The following is a 21,130-nucleotide window of genomic DNA, read 5'->3' as shown; positions in this document are numbered from 1 at the left end:
ACAGGGCTGGTTTTCTGTCCTCCCTCCTCCAAATTCCAACATTAAAAAGACAGCAGAGAAACAAGCTTCACAGCGGGTGGGGGCGGATAAATTCAGCACGCACATAGGACTAGACAAGTATCTATTTCTACTAGCCCTTTCATAACACAACGCAAGGGACGATCTGCCTTAATACTGACTTCCAGTATTGCATACATTTTTGGGAACAAAAGAAAAAATAAAAACTGATAAAACAGGATTAGATTTTTCCAAGTCTCTAGTACTCATGCAAACTATAAATGGTGGTTTAAACTTTTTTTAAATTTTATTTCTGTGGGACTGCATTTAGCTTGTTCAGGGTATTTGCAGCTGCTATATTAAATTGCAGTTTGCCAAATACAAAAAACACATGTATTGATTTAAAGTATATTAGCATGCAGCAAAGCTCAAGGCTGATAAAGCTGGGGAGAACAACTCTTCAGCTTTGGAAGGCTTCCTAGAAGTTAAGTAAACCACAAACTTGAAATCACTTACAAGTTCCTAAGTCTGAGGTTCATTCTTTTAAATGTTCAATCCTGGCCAGCTGCTGAAAACAAAAGCCAGATGTACCCTTTACGTTTTACTTTTCTGCATATAGAACTATTTTCTCCAACAAGATGCCGAAAGACACAACCATTTCCATTAACAAAATGAGCTGTCTACCTTTCGTAACTGAACCAGCATGAAGATGTAACTCAGCCTACAGAGCATATTGATATTCACAATTCATACACTCTGTGCATTCTTTATTAAAAACATCCGGGTTTCAATAAATTACTTCATTTATTAAAAATATTATAACAATATGAAGATGCTTGGCTCTGCTGGAAAGAAGACTTTAGTCTCAGTAGGGGTACTCAAGTAAAATAGGTAAACAACCAGGAAAAGCAGCTGTCTTTTGGCTGATATTAATATTAAATACAGCTGAAAAAAGGGTAAATTATGGTAAAGCATACACTACCTGATACATCTGGTTTTCTTTAGAAAGATCTTCAAAGGCAAGAATATTAAAAAGCAATGTGAGTTGCCTTACAGTTCATCTTAGATAGGCACGGGGTGGGGGAGGAGAGGCGCCTTTCATTTCCGAAAAAGGAAGTCTGCCTTTCCCTGTCTTGGACACTAACTCTGTAGTAGTTCACTTTGAAGATGGAACCACCTTTATACGATTTTAAAAACTGAAAGCAACATTTTCTTTTTAAGGATAAAATGTGAGGTCTTTGAAGCTGATCTAGCCAAATTTTGTAAAGCAGAATCTTCATGACAACTTTGTCCGTTTGACGAGCCAACAAAATGAATTAAGAACGAAGCATTTGCTCTCTGGGGAACCAAGTGGTACGGCATGGGGAAAACAATTCTGCATGCTCTAGTTATTACACTCTCAAGGTCTTGTTCCTCATGCAGAAAAATTAAAAGCTGAAGAGGAGTGAAAAGAAGAAATAAACGGTGATTTTTGAATGAGGTACCAACTTAATATTCAGTGAGATTCCGATAAGATTATTGCACAGAATGGAGTAGCTCATGCATTAAGGTTTTCATTAACCACATAAAGTCTTCAGTGGTTTCAGATGCATTTCAGTGGTTCTGTCCCCAGGCTGCAGATTTGCCGGGCCCATGTTCCAGCGTTAAACAGGTTTTAAAGGATGGCTATATGCTTAGGGATAAGCACAAGTAGTATGGAGATCTGGAATCAACATAACATTTTAGAAGGTGGAATACCTTTGTGTCTAGAAACCATTCTGCTTTATTCAAAATCTGATGGCTCAAGCCTAGATGTCTAGGATACATACATATAGAATAATTCTAGTTGCATCCCTGCTGTGGAAGGACTGTAGTGGTAGAAAGAAATGATCTGTGGCTTTAACCAGGTATAGCTGGACTGTGTTTCCAATGGGGACAACTTTCTTTGTGCCAGATCTCCGCAGATCTTCCAGATTCCATAATTTGGAATAATTCTCCTTATTCCAAAACAGAATAAACTCATGCTTTTAGCAATGTTGATACTGTTTGAAGTGATGAGGGAACAAATCTTGCATATTTGAATTTTAACTGAAAAGTAAACCAGGTTCAGAGATGAGGAAAGGCAAACAAAAATAACATGTGTCTAGCAGACACGAGCTGCAGGAATAGAAACAAGAACATCTTAAGGATATACACATAGAACTGATGACGATGACGATATTATCAAGGTAATAATATTAGCAACAAGATCATCATCAATTACTGTAAGGAGTTCCACAAGGCTCCATACTATCTCCAGTGCTCTTTAAAATGAGACCGCTGGGAGACATCATCAGATTTGGTGCTGGGTGCTATCAATATGCTGATGACACCCAACTCTATTTCTCCATATCAATTTTGTTAGATGGCTTAACCTCTCTAAATGCCTGCCTAGAGGTGATAATGGGCTGGATGAGAAATAACAAAACTGAAGTTGAATCCAAATAAGATGGAGGTACTGACTGTGGGGGGTGTGTATGTCAAGACCTGAGAGATGGTTTAGATCTGCCTGTTCTCGATGGGGTTAATTTCCCCCTGAAAGATCATAGCCTGGAAGTGTCCCTGGATTCCAAACTCTCTCTGGTTTCTCAGGTTGAGGCAGTGGCCAAGAGTGCTTTTTATCAGCTTTGGCTGATACATCAGCTACACCGAGTTCTGGAAGTAAATGCCTTAAAATGGTAGTGCATATGTGGGTGACCTCTAGGCTTGACTACTGTAATGCACTCTACGTGAGGCTGCCTTTGTACATAGTTCAGAAACTACAACTAGTACAGAATGCGGCAGCCAGGTTGGTCTCTGGGACAACATAAAGGGATCATATAACACCGATTCTGAAAGAATTGCACTGACTGCTGATATGTTTCTGAGTGAAATACAAAGTGCTGGTCATTACCTATAAAGCCCTGAATAGCTTAGGTTCAGGGCATTTAAGAGATTCATTTGGAAGAGACTTGGGCTGGGCCTTCTCTGTGGCTGCCCCAGGAATGCACTCCCTGCCAAAATAAAAGCTTCTCCATCTCTGATTGCTTTTAAAAGACTTTTAAGACACACCTGTTCTCTCAGGCTTTTAATTAAAATTGATTTTAAAAACTATTTAATTGTTGACATGTGAAATTATTTTAATGGTTTCACTTTGTGAATTGTTTTTAATTGTTTTGTTAATTCTGTGAAAATGTTTTGTTTGTTTTTCATTTTTAGATTATAATTTGTATTATGTACACCACCTAGAGATGTATATATCAAGCGATATGATAAACAAACAAACAAAATCATCCTAGGCCATGATACCTCAATGGCGTTGTTCAGCTGTAAGATTGGACACCTACTAATCTTGATTGACTCAACGAAATTTCTAATCTTTTCTGCAGAGTGTAAGAATATCCCATTTACATTCATGAAGACTCTTGACATCCACGTTAGCCATACTACAGTTAAGGAAAACATTGTGCAAATTTCTAGGTGGAGGATTTTTCTGCATGAGCTTTGGTGTATTTGTACCATGAAGTGCATCTGGAGTCACAGTTGGGTTTTTTTTTTTTTAACCTCACAGTTCTTGCACTAGCTCAACCCATTATTTTCTGCACCTGTACTGGAGTATTAGTCCCATTTAACTTAGTTATGAGATATTCCGAATGTTGTCGGAGCTGCTCTCAAAATCAGTGGTCATATTGGAATAAAACAATTGTCTGCAGAGATGCCATGTCTCCTTAACTATAACTGTTGACCCAATTAAGGGGTACAGGGTGAAATGTTCACTCTTTAAATCACCATGACAACAGAGGATTTTTCTGGAGTTGTTTTTCATTGAATTGCTTCCAGCAGCTGAGCGCAGTTGGATTGGAGATGGCTGCCAGACCCTGAGGATTCTTCAGCAGAATCCTCTCCTCTTTGTGCTTTGAGGGCATTTGCCTCTCCAGAGACATGGCTTGATTGGAATGGGAGCAAGAGCTAGATTCTGGGATACCTTCTGAGATGTACTGCACTGCTCCTTTCTTGTCAAGCAAGGCAGGAATGAGGGGAAGCTGTCCAGAAAGATGACACTGGCTGACATCCTGACTAAATTACTCCACAGAAGTCCTATAGAAATTAAGTAGTCCTTTAGAGTAACTCCCGGATTAACTCCTATTAATGGGAGTTACTCCTAACAGTTGTAACCTCACATCCAGCCCAAGTTACTCAATAGGAGTTACTCCTATTAATTACTCCTACTCAATATTACTCTTACTCAATAGTAAGAGTAATATTGAGTAGGAGTAATATTGAGTATTGAGTAGGGGTAATTAATAGGAGCAACTTCTATTGAGTAACTTGGGCTGGATGTGAGGCACTGTTCTTATTCTCTTCCACATATATCTACTGATTAAAACAACCAAGTGGGGAGAGAACAGAGAACTTAAAAAAAATCATTTCATTTCTTTAAAGAAGGCCATCTTTATTCTCCAGGCTTAGTTGTTGGCCAGTTGTAATCTGTCAAGTTGGGTCTGGCTCCTGCCACCCAAGAAGGCACAGTCTCTTCCACAGTGCCCTCCCCTTCAGTAAAGAATTACTGCACTTTCAATTTCAATATAATTATCAGAACTTTTATTTAGAAAAAGAGCATGGACAGAGAAATCTAGGCAACAAAGTTACCATTAGGATTTTTTTAATCAATCATAGTAATTAAGAAAGTAATTAATATCTCATACAAGGCTAAGTTGTTTGTAAGCTTTTGCTCACCAGGCTGCAGTATGATTCTTCTTCCATCTCCAGGCACTGTGATTGTTAATTTTACTATAAATTAATTTCTTTCCTAATAGAGAATGAAAAGTTGAGTGTGCAGAGCCTCCATTCTAGTAAATCTTTTCTGAAGCTTGGCCATTCAGAAGGCAAGACAAAGTATGCAGCTAGTGAAGTCATCGTGGCAGCAAGATCTATGGCACAGACTCGCTGTGTGGTTGTCGTTGCCAATATGTGCATTAAAATCTTAGGCCTGAATTACATTATACATTATGGGATTAGTGAATCTTGGGACAGAGTTATAAAACTCATCTTTACTGTCTGCGTAAGCCATCATTAGGTGAACAGTCAACAACAACATAAAGCACTACAGTTCCACTCAACTGGATAACTTGGAGCTTATCTTAGTCAAACTTCCTTGCCATGGTGGGTTTTTTGTGTGGGTTTTTTTTTTGTATGAGTGGGTAGTAATCTGTCATGAGGAAGCCAACTTTCCTTTTTTTATTACTGACACAATCATCTGCTTTTTTTTCAAGAGCTGGGCAATTAATTATTTTGAATAGCAAGCTTTACTTCAAACTTAGCTTCCTGAGTTATTCCAGCTTCGACTTCCCTAAGGGCTAGTTTATACATGCGTGTTCATTGCCTGATGACTGAGGCATCAAGTGGTGACTTGTATGTGCAGATGAGCTACCAACCACCAAAGACAGAACTTCAATACACTCTCAGACACAATGATTTTCAACTGAGTCTGTTCACACATTCAGCAGCAAGCCATCAGTTGTCAAGGAAATAAAGGTAAAGGTAAAATGTGCCATCAAGTCTATTCAGACTCCTGGCACCCACCGAGCCCTGTGGTTTTCTTTGGTAGAATACAGGGGGGGCTTACCATTGCCTTTTTCTGCGCAGCCTGAGATGATGACTTCTTATATTGTTGCTGCCCGATATGCCACCAGTGGGGATTCAAACCGGTAACTTTCTGCTTGTTAGTCAAGCATTTCCCCACTGTGCTACTTAAGGTGGTCGTTGAGGAAATACGTGATGAGAAATAAAAAAAAGTGATGAACATGCACACAAATACTCTGGGCTTTTACCAGGTGACTGCTACCTTAAGGTACCTGTAAGATGGAGCTGAAATGTGACACCTACACTGTAAAATTCTGGGGCTTAATGGATGGGAAGTATTGCCACACTGAAACCTATCATACTTTCTGCATTAAAAGATAAAGCATTACAATTATGATATTATCTTGGGACATAGTTACAAAATTCACTTTCCTGCTTCAATTTATATAATTTCAAAAAGGTTTATGGAAGAAAACCCCATGAATGGGTGGAATAGTGTCTGGATAGTTTCCCACAATTGAAAAACAACGCATAAAATGAACATGGCACTTATTTGAAAAGCAGGGATGACAGAAACACACACGTGTCATTCTTATGAGAGATATTTTCTGTTTCAAGGGAGGGGAGAATGAAGGAGGATGGTAGATACTAACAAAGCACCGCTACAATTAGGTAGAATCAGCTCGGCTGTCACAGAATAAAGCAAAGTGTGCTGTCAAGTCGATTCTGACTCCTGGCACCCACAGAGCCCTATGGTTTTCTTTGGTAGAATACAAGAGGGGTTTACCACTGCCTCCTCCCGCACAGTATGAGATGATGGCTTCCTATACCGCTGCTGCCCGATACAGTACCAGTGGGGATTCGAACCAGCAACCTTCTGCTTTTTTGTCAAGCATTTCCTTGCTGCCCCACTGAAGGTGTCACAGAATAAGCAAAAGCAACTGATTAAGGATGCACCTCTAAGATCAATGTACCACATTAGCAGGCAACCAGATGTAGTTGCAAGGCAGCCACAACTCTGGCAATGACACAGATTCAGGCCTTTACTCCTGGCCCCTCCTGTGCAGTTGCCTGGCTTGGCAGCCCAGAGCAAAACTGTGGGGCTGCGTGTATAGTGAAGTGTGCACCAGAGAGTGATGCACACATTTATTTAGGGTAGACAGGTGACATTTTGGCCAATACAAAACTGGCAACCATTGCTCTAAACATTGTGAACCAACAACATGTTTAGGTAGACACAAGACCTATGGAGGTATGACAGATAACATATAAATGACCTGAGTCATTTATTGTGTATAATTTAAAAACTAACTTTAGGGGTTCGAACAATATGCCCCCCCCCGCTGCTCAAAGCAGAATGAAAGGATAATTTTGCCAAGTGGAAAAAAGGTGATATTTCTGTTCTTGTTAATTGTGGGATAAGAATCAAATATGCGAGTTAAAAATATCATCCAGGTTCATCAGCTTCTAAGCACACCTGCTGTTCTCCATTTCAATCTCAAACGTCTCCAGGTCAGAAAGGTGAATAATTATTAGAGAAGATAAACCAGAATTATAAAGGCATTGAACTGACTGTTTTTAATAGGTTCTTACCAATTAACTGTCACTCCAGGGATTACATTTTATTTCGAAAGAGAATTTACCACTAAAAGAAATGTTAACAACAATTACTCCACGTCCAACTGGAACATTAGCTCTAGAAACAGAAGGGACCATTCGTTTTGGTCTGCCAATATTTTAGCAAGTGACACTGGCCCTTTAACAGATGGGATACATACTTCTTAGCTTGCTAGGATCCTAATAAAAGACATTGGCTTCTGTTAAATGAAGGACACATACCTCTCAAATTGCCGGTATCTAAACTGAGAGTCAGAAGTTTGAAAGAAAGAAGAGACTTGGGCTAGCAAGATCAGACATATGTCACAGACATTTCAACACCACTGGTGCAAACCTTGGCCAAACACTAATTAACACATTAAAACACTGAGCATGTATATGCAGGATAAATACTGTTTCTATTTGTGAGACTGAGCTTTACTTTTAGTATGTTTCGGAATGATTGCTATGATTGTTGTGTATTTTATTACTTGACTTTACTACTGTAAACTGCTTAAGGACTTCTTTGTTGAAAAGTGGTATAAATATTCTTAGCAACAATTCCATAATGCATTGTGCATATTTTTATATACAAAAATAAACTATAAACAACTATGAACTGTAAACAATGACAACCGTAGCAGTAGTACTAGCTGAATTGCAGATTCATGATCAGGCTTAGGGTCAGAGCATCTAATCCAGCAAACCGTGTTGTCCAACCTGACAAGCTATGCATGGTCATCTACCAGGGCTCAGTAAGGCTGCTGTTCTTGCTGCCTGCCTGGAACTGTAGAAATAGGAAGACTGGCAAACACTTGATAAGCCACAGCATATGGCAGCTGGGTTGCATTCATACTGGTGGATGGCAAGTTGTGCAGGCCTGTACCTGAAGGATATGGAATCAGAAGGATGGAGAGAGTGTGGCGACAGAAGCATTTGTGGCTCTAACAGCAGCAATGCTATTCTATAATTACCAAATGAAAGAAGAACATTTGGGTGGTACCCTAAGAGCTTTTTCCATCCATGGAAGGAACTTTGTTTGCAAACACATATCCTAAAGGTTTCTTCCATTTTTGGAAGGAACTCCATTTGCTCACAATCTTCAAGAGAGAGGTGGCGGGGGAAAGAAAGATACCAGCAACTGCTGCTGGAAAAGAAGATAGGTTTGAATGAATAGAAAAAGTAGCTGCCCCCAGCTAAACATAAGAGAACCATCACTTGAAAGATGCCTCATTGCCCAGTTAGCAGGGCAAATCCTTCCAGTTTGCAACTAGAACCCTTCATACAACCCTAGCAGTTACAACCCTTTATGTTATTTATTAAGGTATTTCTAGAATACATTTGAGGCAGCTCATAACATAATTAAGAATACAATATATCACACAACTCCATAAAAACAATAATTACATAATCATAATGACACAATCATACTAACAGAGTAACGCAGCTGTATAGAACCAGATAGAATATCATACGTGGAACAATAATCTCAATATAAAGATGCGAACTGAAATAAAACTGTTCTCACTGCCAGTCTAAAGGCAGGCAGTAATGGAGCCAGGCCTACCTCTCTAGGAAGGGTATTCCAGATCTTGGGTACCACAATTGTGAAAACCACCTTCCACATACCCACCTGTCACTCCTCTGATGGTAGAAGGACCTGGAGGGCAGCTCCAATGAAGAGCAGAGCTCTAGGGTAGATTTTCATGGGAGAACCACTTCATAAGATATACTGGTAACTGATAACAATGCTTGTATTAAACCACTGTAATACAACCAGAATGAGCAACTTCTGTCAACAGGCTAGCAGTTGTGTTCTACACCAGTGGAAGCTTCTGAACTATCTTCAAAGGCAGCCCCATATCGTTAGAGTAAAATTGCATTAGCTTAATCTAATTTGGAGGTGACAAAGATGATGAATGGCCAAGGCTAGTTCTAGGTTCTCCAGGAAAGGGTACAGCTGGCTCATAAAAGTGAATGGAGGAAAAGTGCTCCAGGCCATTGCTAGTACTCCCAAATTATGAATCTGCTGCTTTCAGTGGTGCAGCCACATCCAAAATAGGTTTAAACTCTACTCCAAACTCATTGGAACCCTCAACGAACAGTTTTTTGATTGAGTGATTAAGTGCCGTCAAGTTGGTGTTGACTCTTAGTGACCACATAGATAGATTCTCTCCAGGATGATCTGTCTACAACAGTCTCTTAATGAAGACCACAACCACAGTTTGTATTTCTGTCTCCAGAAGTCTTCAGATCCTGCCACCTCATCCTGTAAACTTTAAGAACTTTAACTTTAAAGAGGAACTTTACTTCTTAATGAAGAGAGCAGAGAACCAAGTACTATATAACCTAAATTACCCCAGAAGCAGAAACAACAAACACCTTGATAAACAATAGAAGTAAAGTAAAATACTAGGCTGTAGAGAACAATTCTAGCCATTGGGCATTTTCATACAAATACTCTTACTCTGTATTAAGTGAGCCCACACAACGTGGTCTCAGGAAAAGAAAGCTGCTTCTAAGGACCTGCTTGGATTCAGTTCAGAGTGGCTGAGATTCAAGTGCAGTAAGTAGAAAGCTGGTTTTGGTGCAAAAGGTAGGATTTATGGACACCAAAGGAAACTTGGGCATGGAAATAGGAACTTGAGAGAGGACCTGATCAGATGTTAACTTCTGAACCCAGTATGAGAAGGGAGCAAATCTCTGGCTCTGGCATATCTTATCCCCGTAGCACTCTCCCCAGCCAAAAAACACAACAGGTAACCTGGTATATACAATGTACAGTAGTGCCTGGAGTTAGCTAGCAGGTTCAGGGGAATCCCAGATATAGATAAGCCTGGCAGATGTTATAGATAAGCCTGGCAGATGTTATTTTCTGTCCAGAAAGACTGCGGCCAGCAAGAGAATATAAAACTCATTCTCCTCTTACATGGGGTTCAGAAATGAACATATGATTAGGGCCAGAGATGAGAAAGGTGAATTCCTGTGAGGAGCATACCAGTTGAAATCAATGGGGGAGAATCTCATACTGTTGCTTTCTCCCCAGTCCAGGAAGATACATTGTGAGTCACACCCTGGGCAAACAGGATCTGTCCAGGGTGCTAGATGTGTGAAAAATGCTGTATAGGCATTTGCCTGAAGCTATGATTTCAATAATTCAGCTTCTGCATTGTAACCAATTCACTTTCTGTTCATTCTGGAAAAGGGGAAAAGATATATGCCACTCAGCGTATATTTTCCAGCCATTTCAAGTTACCCCCTGTGGGCTGAATGATAAAACACTCAGCAGGAGATAGTTCAATGACACTACTTAAAGGGATATCCTGAAGTAAACATGGAACCTGAGGGGAAAATAAGGCCTCTCTCTTATCTAGATAATCTATGCTTCAAAAACTGATCCTAGTGATATTATAGCAAAAGGCTCTAATAAGGGAAGTGAAGATTCATGAAGAGCCAGATTTAGGAAGAGCCAGTACAGTTTATTAACTACCGAGTGAGGTAAAGGAAACGAAATATTTATTTTGAGAGAATAGTGATGGGCAGTCCGGTTGCAAGATGGCTGGAATAACTGGCTGGTTTTTCCTAGAATAACTAGTTGCCACACCTGACAACTATCCATCCTCTTTCTTCACTGAATAAAGAGTGGGGGAAGCTCTCAACTCACCGTTCCCGCTCCTCCTTCATCTTTTCAAGGTCTTCTTCCTTGAGAGCACCATGCTTGGAGTTCCCCTTCTGATCGCCTTTTGCACCTTTATCCTCTTTTTTCTTGCCAAACCTGATTAAGAAAGTAGGAAAAGTTTTATGTGGGGGAAACTAGCACTAGCAGGAAAAGTATGCATAAACCAAAATTTATACCCAACAATTTAAACAAGTACAGTATAATGTGCTTTTGCTTCAACTATGCCTCCTTAAATAAATCTGAAACACTATTCAATAAACTCAAAATTCCTCAGAGTATAAATTAACTCATTTTCCATATACTTGGAGCTTAATTTTTCCAAGACACCAGGAGTAATGTATGTTAGAGATTTCTCAAGATGCTAAATGAATGGGGTTTTCAGTACTAAACTATTATTAGCATAAATTTCAAAGCAGCTGAAGGGTCTTCTTTCCCAAAGGACAGTTTGTGTGTAAGTATTTCTTGGCAGCCTTCAAGCCAACACACAAAAGTAAACCACATCATACTATGCTCTTATCAATAAAAGCTGCCACTCCGTCTTGCACAGCCTTGAAATTAATAGTTTACCTTTTAAAATCAGAGTAAGGTGTAGTCAGTCTGAATATAAATGGTGCTATGTTGTGTGGACAGGAGCTGATTTAGGAAAGTCACTGTGCAAAATTCAATGCTCTTTTCCATTATAAACAAACAACTTAATATGGTAATGAGTTAGTGATCCTGCAAATATATAGCACATTTATAGCTCTCTCTCTCTCACACACACACACTCTTACATAAAATAATTAACTAGTATGGAATGGAACAGAATTATACCTCCGTATAATAAATAATGGCTATAGTTAATATGGTAGATAGAAAGATACAGTTCTTATGCAGATGAATGCATTGTACTATTATTGGCTGAAATGTGCAACTTAGATAGTTTCTTATTACTTATTTGGGGTTTTATTTAGCCATATATTTTATTTAGCCAAATTTGGGGTTTTTTTTAGCCACCCAGGGTGGTGGGCCTGATTTGATTCTGAAGGACTTCCAGCAGGCTGCGCATAGCCTCGCACCAGCTGCTGTCACCTCACGCCTGCCTCACACCACCTTCTCTCTTCCTCCTCTCACTCTCTTCCTTTCTTCCACTTCTCCTCTTCCATGAGAAAAAGGCACCCAGAGCCTTTCCCTCCTTCTCCGTCTTTCACCCCTTCCTGAAAGGAGAAAGGCAGCGTGGCAGTGGTGGGAGAAAGAAAGCAACTAACCCACAGCTTCCGCTTGGATGCCCAGGGTGGGGTGGGGGCAGAGAAATGCCATGGTGGTGGTGGTGGTGAGGAGGAATCTGGATGGCTATGCCCTTGCATCGGCATGCAGCACTGCAACTTGTCCCAGGGCTGCTTCAGGGGGGCTGTTCAGTTGAGCTTCGCAGGCCTGATCTAGTCTGTGAGCTGCCAGTTTGATACCCTGGGTTTAGAGTTTAAAATGAAGAAATGCCAATTATATAGCAAATATAAAGATATATGGAACTTCTTAATTTTTCTGTGGATAAATTGTAGAATTAAATTTGATTTGTATACTTAAGCTAGAATCAAAATATTGAAAACTCTTGAAACAGATGAAGTTTGGGAAGATAAATGCTCTCTAATGAATAGATGAAATGAAGAGACAGTTTTGGAAATGCACTATTTGCATAGCTCAATGCATGCAAAGCATTTCATAATTCACCCACTATTCATTGCTAATACCATCCCTGAAATGGAACTTATTCGCCTTCCCATTTGTCAAAACATGTAGAACTGGGATTGAAGTACAACAAACCTGAACCATTTCCCTTGGTCCAAGTGCTCCTTTCGGGTTGCTGGACTCTTGCGGGAAACCTTACATAAAACCAGAAGATACAACAATGTATCTAATAAGCACATTTTATATTTATTGGCATAATCTTCAGATGATTTTTCACATCTTTTCATAGTTGTCTAGAAATTGCTCTTTTATTCATTAAGTAGCTCTCCATGGCCTCCAGCATGTTGGCTGAACTATATTTCTCTTGTATATTGGCATTTCTCCAGTGACCAACACTGAAATCCTAGGTTTCATTGCAGCCTTATATAACTCAAATTACTAATGAATTCAAGCAATGAGGCCATAGCAGAACCAAGTAAGCCCTTGAAAGATAAAACACTACCATAGGCACGTCCCCATGTCTCAGTTGCAGACTAAAACATTCTCAACAGCTACAAAGAATGGCACATCTCAATGTGCATTCAACATTTGTATGCAGTGGGCATCCTTTTGGAATGTGTACATGGAGGATAATCTATTTTCTCCACCTCCCTCACAGAGAAGTATTCCATGATGTCTCTTCGAAATGTACAGTACATTTTAGATTGTGAGCCCTTTGGGGCAGGAAACCATCTCATTTATGTATTATTTATTTTTCTATGTAATCTGCTTTGAGAGCTTTAGTTGAAGAGCAGTATATAAATATCCATAGTAGTAGCAGGAATGGGTACACTTGAAGCATGGCTAATGTGTGATGCTGGGCGATGACATTTCTCTAGGACTTGTTCCTTGCCTATCTCATACCATCTCTCTCCATGCTTGCAGTTATTGCAATCTTGGTGCCTTGTCTAATAAACACACACACACTAAAGAACACAATGCTTCTTAATGTATGCCTAGGCACTCAGTCACTTTCAGATAAAAGAGGAAATGTGTATCAGTGCTGGGGGGGAATATACAATGGCTGAAATCCTCAGAATGTGTTATTTCAGGGTTCTATCACCTCTTATAAAGCAAATGAGACATATGTAAGGGTTGCTTCTCTCTTTGCTAAGAGTCATGGAAAAAGTGCCCTCTCCCCATAAAACCCACTTTTCAATGGCCCCACTTTCAAGCAGCTTGCCAAATCTGCAGATGACACCAAACTATTGAGGGTAGTGAAATCCAAAAGAAATTGCAAGGAAGGGGCTCTCTAAACTGGGGGAGTGGGCAACAAAATGGCAAATGTGGTTCAATGTTAGCAAGTGTAAAGTAATGCATATTGAGGCCAAAAAACCCCAACAACACCCAACTTCACATAAACACTGATGGGTTCTGAGTTGTTGATGACTGACCAGGAGAGTGGGCTTGTGTGGGACAGTTCATTGAAAGTGTCGACTCAATGTGCGGAAGCTATGAAAAAGGCCAATTCGATGCTTGGAATCATTAGGAAGGGAATTGAAAATAAAACTGCTAATATTATAATGCCCTTTTACAAAACTATGGTGTGGCCACATTTGGAGTACTGCATACAGTTCTGGTCACCACTGAAGATGACCAGAACATTAAGGAGGACATTGTAGGACTGTAAAAGGCGCAGAAGAAGGCAACCAAGATGATCAGGGGCCTAGAGCACCTTCCTTATGACGCAAGGCAACAACACCTGGGGCTTTTTAATTTAGAAAAAAAGATGACTGAGGGGAGACGTGATAGAGGCCTATAAAATAGTGTATGGTGTGGAGAAAGTTGTTAAAGATAAACATTTTATCCATTCCACATAATACTAGAACCAGGGGTCATCCCATGAAACTGATTGCCAAGAAATTTAGGACCAAAAAAAGGAAATGCCTTTTCATACAATGCATAATTAACCTATGGAATTCTCTGCCACAAGATGTGGTGACAGCCAACAACCTGGATGGCTTTAAGAGGGGGTTGGATAAACTCATGGAGGAGAGGTCTATCAATGACTACTAGTCTGGTGGCTATAGGCACAATGCCTCTAAATACCAGTTGCAAGCGAGTAACAGCAGGAGAGAAGGTATGCCCTCAGCTCCTGCCTGTAGGCTTCCCAGCGGCATCTGGTGGGCCACTATGTGAAACAGGATGCTGGACAAGATGAGCCTTGGGCCTGATCCAGCAGGGCTGTTCTTATGTTCTACTCTTGGGTGCTAGGAGTTGCCTTTATTTTTGGAATGGGGAATTCCTGCCTGCTTGCTTTGCTCAGGGAAACTAAAGTTCCCTCTTCCATATTTATCACTGTGCACAGTACTTGCTGAGCATAAGGACTGGGAGAAAAAGAGCAGCAGAGAAACATCATAAAAAAAACACATTAGTGGAAGGAGAGTACCTGCCTATTTATGGATAAGAGCTTCACTGCAGGAAAACCTGTGCTTCCCATCTTCCTCCTTCTGTTACACAATAGAAGGGAGCGGGGGATATCTGATCAGCAAATAAAAGCCATTCTGCTTGCACTTCAGGCATGCAGAAGATCATAAGATGGCAATATTCAGAGGTACTCCAGATCAACAGGGATTTCTTCTTCTAAAGGATATGGAACACCCCCACAGCAGCAGAATACACCCATTCACCATTTTAAAAGTTTCGTGTATACAACATGAAAAAAAAATCGTACATAAACATGTTTACAACTTTGCATAGTCAGACTCCATTACAGATGAACCTCAATTTGCTGGTCTGATTGGGGATAAGGCCAGTTTGGATGATATGATTGTCCAAATAATTGAGGCAAAAACCACATGGTCACAAAAGTTGCTAAAGTAAGTTTTCATAACACAAAACACAAAGCTTTTGAACGTGGGAAGTGATGGACAACACTAAGCACAGTAAACACGCTTTGGGACATGGAAAGCACAGGCGTAACTTGGGGGAGGCAGGCAGGGCATGTGCCCTGGGCGCTACTTGAAGGGGGGCGCAAAAATGCCCTGGCAACCCCCCCCCCCCCGCTGTGCCCCCCTGCAAATTCTAGCTACCATCATCGGGTAAGCACTCTTGGCTCTGGGCCGGGCACTGTGCTGCCTGTGCTGCCATTGGCTTCCTGTCCTAGTGGCACTCCACTCTTGCGCCAATCTGCTGCATGCTGGTGAGAGCTGTGCAGAATACCGGGGAGGACTGAGGAGGAAGCAGGAAGATCAAGGCTCAGCAAGGACTGGAGCAATCTGCAGCCTGCCTTGTTGCTTCTTGAAACTGTGTCTGTCTTCTTGACCTTCTTCAGTAATGTGTAAAGCATCAAGGTGTGTGTCTGTGTTTTTTTAAAAATATATATATATTTAAACTTACGGGGGGGAGGAGGGTTGAGGAATGGTTGGGGCGGGCAGGCCTGGGGAATGCACGCTGGCTTCTTCTTGGGATTGCCTCCCTCAGCGTCAGCAGGGTGTCTCTGGGGTGGTGGGGGCAGCAGGCGGTTTAGTAGGGCTTACTCTTAAGTAAGCGTGCACAAGACTGTAGCCTTCTGTTCATCAGAGAATAGCTATCAGCTATGACTGGGCTTTTGGAGCGGTGGAGACAACCTTTCTGACCTCTTAATTTGAAGGAAAATTGGCATTTTTTCACCTAATACCTATAAAAAGCCACATCACAACAGGAAAGGGCTTACAAAAACAAAACGCTCCAGTTCTGGTCGGTATTTTTTTTTTTTTTAAGGTTGATTTTTTCCAGGTAAAAGAGGTTAGTAGAAAGCGTGGCCATCGGCCATGGGGAAAAAAGGGAGAGAAATCTAGTGTTTGGGGTATAGAAGATTGGCGACGCTTCCTGCTCTTGCTCTGGAGTAATCCTTTATTTATGTGGGAAAGGGGGAATAATTCGGCCTAGTGTGACTTTGTTCCGGACGTCCGAAAATGTGGTGGAAAGAATTTGCAATGTGCAACTGGGTTTTATGCATGCTTACTTGGAAGTAAGTTCTATCAAGTTTAGTAGGGCTTACTCTCAAGTAAGTGTGTATAAGACTGTGGAGGGGGTGGGACGCCGGCCTTCCCTTTCTTCTCCCTGTGCTGCTCTGCTCAGTCTGGTCTGCTGAGCTCTGTGCTCTCAAGAAGTGGAGAGAGGGCACCGGCCGAGGCTCCCTTCCCTTTCAGGTTTTCCTTCCTTTCCTTCTCCCTGTTCTACTTCCATCAGAGGTGGGGGTGCAGTGGAGCAGCAGCTATTTTGAACAAGGAACTTCTCCCCCCACCCCCATCTCTTCTTCCATTGCACTGCTGGATTTTGCTCCTTTCCTGGAGGAATCGCGTCTCTCTGCACTGGAGGTTCTACAGCCATGTGAGCTTTGTAATGGGGCTGGTGGTGGTATGTGTAAATGGGCTGCTTGCAGATGCAGATCTCTTTCTACCCCTCCTCCCTTCCCTTTCCCCCGATTTGGTTGAGATTTGTTGCTTTGAAATGAAATGAAAGGGTGTGCATCCTTTGTGCAGATGGGACACACACAGTGTCTTGTCTTTTCTGCTTGCAAAATCCCCCCACCCTTAGGAGAGTGAGTTGGTGCAAGTGTTCATTTTTCAACATGTGTGAGAGAGGGAGCTATTTAGGGACAAATATCTCCCCCGGGGTTGGAAAAGAAAGAAAGAAGGATTCCTGTGCCACTGCTGAGGTTAGGGTTAGGGTATGTGTGTGTGTTCTTCCTCCTACTCCACATGCTTGAATTGCTCTCTGAGTGTGTAATTTATCTCAGTGTTTGTGAGGTTTCTCTCTCTCTCTTTCAGTTATCTGAAAGATGGGTTTCAGATGTTTGGACAGGGGTACAATTTCAGTGCTTGCCCTAGGCGTTATTTTCCCTAGATACACCCCGATGGAAAGTGATTGTTCTGCATGAGGTTGCACAGCATATGCCTGGGACAGTGGTTGAGAGCAGAATGGGAAACAAAACTGCAGAGCTTCTGGTTCTGTGAATTCTGCCCACAACATCTGAAATCTAGAATACTGGGGTCTGAAAAACTGAGGTTCCTCTGCATTTATCAAATAACAAACACATAAAAGAGGATTTTAACACAGCTCTACCATATACCTTTACAGTTTAACCCAATGCATAAAGTAAAACAGCCCTCAAACCAATTCTACTACAGTAATAGCAGCTAAGAAAGTTTTCTTGCCAATGCCTTATTTAAAAGAGAACTCATTGCTTCTAGACAGCACACATTATTAGTTGCATTCTGGCCACATTACAGATCATACATTTGTTCTATCTGCCGCCATTTCCCACATAGTTTCATTTAATCAGGCCTGGGGTCTAGTATTTGATTTTAGATCTATAGATTTTTGAAAATATTATTGCCTAGGTATTTTGTATTATTATAGGGGATCAAGCAGAACATATCACATAATAAAAATAAATGCAACTATACACATTTACATATATCTCCCTTCAAATCTGAATATTGTCGTTTGCACAGAAAAGTTTTTTTTAAGATAATTAAACTTGTAGAACTGCCATTCTGACAATTATGCAATACCTGTTGGTATAGTTCCTGTTGCCAGAAACCGGCAAATTCAAATAAGATTATAAACTAGCAAGCGGCTATGTATTTCTTTCATATTTTTTGGCTTCACACTGGATCTGTGTGAAGTTACACATCGCACCTGCTCTGTTAAATATGCAATCTGTGGTCCCAGGCTGGGATTTCATTTTTTAAAAACTTGTTTTGTCCTTTACTAAACCCTGAAAAATGTTTCCCTTTTAGTTTTAAAACAAAGAAGGAAGGTGCACAGAATCTGAAAACAGAAGATGGCATGAGCTTAACAAGAAGTTCTGGTAAGAACTAATCTGCCTACTTTCCTTTCACTAGAACCTTAATTGATTATTACCATCTTCACAAGTTAGCCCACTTCCACCTCAAATGTTCACAGATCTGCCATCTTGAATTGGGGTGGATGACATCATCACAAACTATGCCATGGAGGTGTCCCTATGTGTCCCTACAATTTGATCTAAATTGGTCCAGGAAGCTGGGTGTAAAGTAAATCTCATAAATTTACCAGGAAGTAAATCTCATAAATTTACTTTCTTAAGTAGAATAAAAACACACGTCAGATAAAACCACAAAATACCAAATCACCTCTTATACTTTCCCAAAATGCATAGTATTTGCTTCCTGCTGTCTCCCTCTCCCATCCCATGTTATCCTTTTGTGCGGTGGAAACAAAACCCTCCTTTTAAAATGATACACGACTGCAGGATGTATGGTCATGAGCACAAGTTTAAAGGTTCAGAAGAGTAAGCTGTGTTATTTGGTTGCAGCAAATATGAGAGAATCTTGGGGTATATTCCTCCTTTAGAACCCTAGCCCTCCCCTCCTTCAGTAAATGCCAGAAAAGAGCAGCACAGCACTGAGCTGGCTGGCCGCACTCCATCTCACACTGAGGCTTCCACTGGCCATGATCTCAGGGATGCATTTTCAGCTTTCATAAGAAAGGGGCAATACCCACGTACATCACAGGAGCTTTCTTATGAAAGCTAAATGCACATCATTCCAGAAAACCTCGTCCTTTCTCCCCATACGTAGTGAATACAGTTCCTGTGAAGAGGGCTAATAACGGGTTATTTGCTGACAAAATCTCCTGTATTCGGGCTTGGACTCCACTTTTTCTGCAAAGTCTATGAAGTGGGTGTCCAGCAATCCCTCTTGCAGTGTTAGATTGGATCATTTTCAACCTGTTATTCCTGAGGATGTGGACAAGCTGCTTGGGGCGGTGTGGCCTACCACTTGTTCTCTGGATCCTTGCCCGACTTGGATGCTTCTATCTAGCAGGAAGATAGGAACATAGGAAGCTGCCATATATAGAGTCAGACCATTGGTCTATCTAGCTCAATATTGTCTACCCAGACTGGCAGCGGCTTCTCCAAGGTTGCAGGCAGGAATCTCTCTCAGCCCTATCTTGGGGAAGCCAGGGCGGGAACCTGGAACTTTCTGCTCTTCCCAGAGTGGCTCTATCTCCTAAGGGGAATATCTTACAATGCTCACACTTCTAGTCTCCCATTCATATGCAACCAGGGTGGACCATGCTTAGCTAAGGGGACAAGTCATGCTTGCTACCCCAAGACCAGCTCTCCTCCAACAATCTACAGATTGTTGGACGTGGCCAAGTTAATATCATAAATGCATCACGGAGGGAGGGTAGAGTGCCACCTTATTTGAAGGAGGAAATGGTTAGACTGCTTCTTAAGAAGCCTTCCCTAGAGCCCTTAGCAATGAATAGTTAGTTATAGGCCAGTCTCCAATCTCCCTTGTTTGGGCAAGGTGATTGAGAGGGTGGTGGCCGACCATCTCCGGGCAGTTTGGGAGGAAACTGATTATCTAGACCCATTTCAAACTGGTTTTAAGCTGGCTATGGGGCTGAGAGACAGCTTTGGTCAGCCTGTTAGATGATCTTTACCGGGGAATTGACAGAGGGAGTGTGTCTCTGCTGGTTCTTTTGGATCTCTTGGTAGCGTTCAGTACCATCGGCCATGGTATCCTTCTGTATCACCTGGGGGAGTTGGGGATAGGGGAAATGGCTTTGCAGTGGTTCCGCTCCTATCTCTCGGGTAGATTCCAGATGGTGCAGCTTGGTGAGAGTTACTCTTCAAAACAGAAGCTGTTATATGGAGTCCCTCAGGGCTCCATTCTGTCACCAATGTTTTTTTAATATCTACATGAAACCACTGAGTGAGGTCATCAGGAGATTTGGTGCTCGGTATTGAGTATGCTGATGACACCCAAATTTACTTCATTATTGGCTTTCAGAAGAGCCCTTAACACCTATCTGTTTGGCCTGGCCTTCCAGGGTTTTTAAACTGTTTTAAATGCTTTAATTGTTAATGGTTTTATGCTGTTTTTAAATTGTTCTGTAATGATTGTTTTTAAAAGGCTTTATTTTTGTGGTTGTGCCATTTGGATGAGGAGCCATTTGGATGAGGTGGTAAATAAATGTAATAAATGAATAAATAAATAATACATACATACATACATCATTGCATTGTGTAAGAGACAAAATTATGGAGAAACAGTAGGTCTCTGAAATGAACAGTTGTTGCATGGATATGGCTGGAACTAGAAGAAGCAGTAAACAAGTATTGTTCATTGCTTTTAATTCCTCTCTCACTGAATATTCAGTAATGACAAATAGAACTTTTGCAAGTCAATGTGAAGTCACACAATGTCCATACACTTACTTTATGGAATAGGTCCATGTATGGGTGGGTTCAGTGATTAATCACAGTAAAAAAGGATCCAATGGGCCATCTATTCAGCCTCTCCATGTGTGTCCATGCGTGGGCGCGCATGCGTGCATGCATGTGCACACACACACACACACAAACAAACACACACACAGTCAGGGTCCACTTCCCACAAAAAGTGCCCCCAAGATGAAAGGATGAAGAGAGCAGGCATAAATTGCTAGAAGATAAACTTTAAATTGGTAATCTGGTAAGATGACACAGAATCAACTCCAGAGAGGATCACATACTTAACAGCTGTAGCAGGTGTGATATGAAATAATCAAGTGTTGATTAAGCTTCTATATACCCGAACACTACTGCTTGCA

At 41.2% G+C, this 21,130-nt stretch overlaps 1 protein-coding gene across 6 annotated transcripts in view; it reads right to left on the bottom strand.

The window, feature by feature from the left end:
• The window catches only part of PARD3B (par-3 family cell polarity regulator beta), a 734,574-nt gene that overhangs the window by 183,989 nt on the left and 529,455 nt on the right, over positions 1-21,130 (bottom strand). For all 6 annotated transcript variants that reach the window (XM_053281579.1, XM_053281603.1, XM_053281561.1 and 3 more), the window contains one exon: positions 10,838-10,948. In XM_053281579.1, coding sequence (XP_053137554.1) covers positions 10,838-10,948 — 111 coding nt within the window. The remainder of the gene's footprint in view (positions 1-10,837; positions 10,949-21,130) is intronic.

Source organism: Hemicordylus capensis, chromosome 1 (assembly GCF_027244095.1).
Source record: "Hemicordylus capensis ecotype Gifberg chromosome 1, rHemCap1.1.pri, whole genome shotgun sequence".
Taxonomy (NCBI): Eukaryota; Metazoa; Chordata; class Lepidosauria; order Squamata; family Cordylidae; genus Hemicordylus; species Hemicordylus capensis.
The sequence above is the reverse complement of the archived record's forward strand: the minus strand, read 5'-3'. Positions and strand labels throughout refer to the sequence as shown.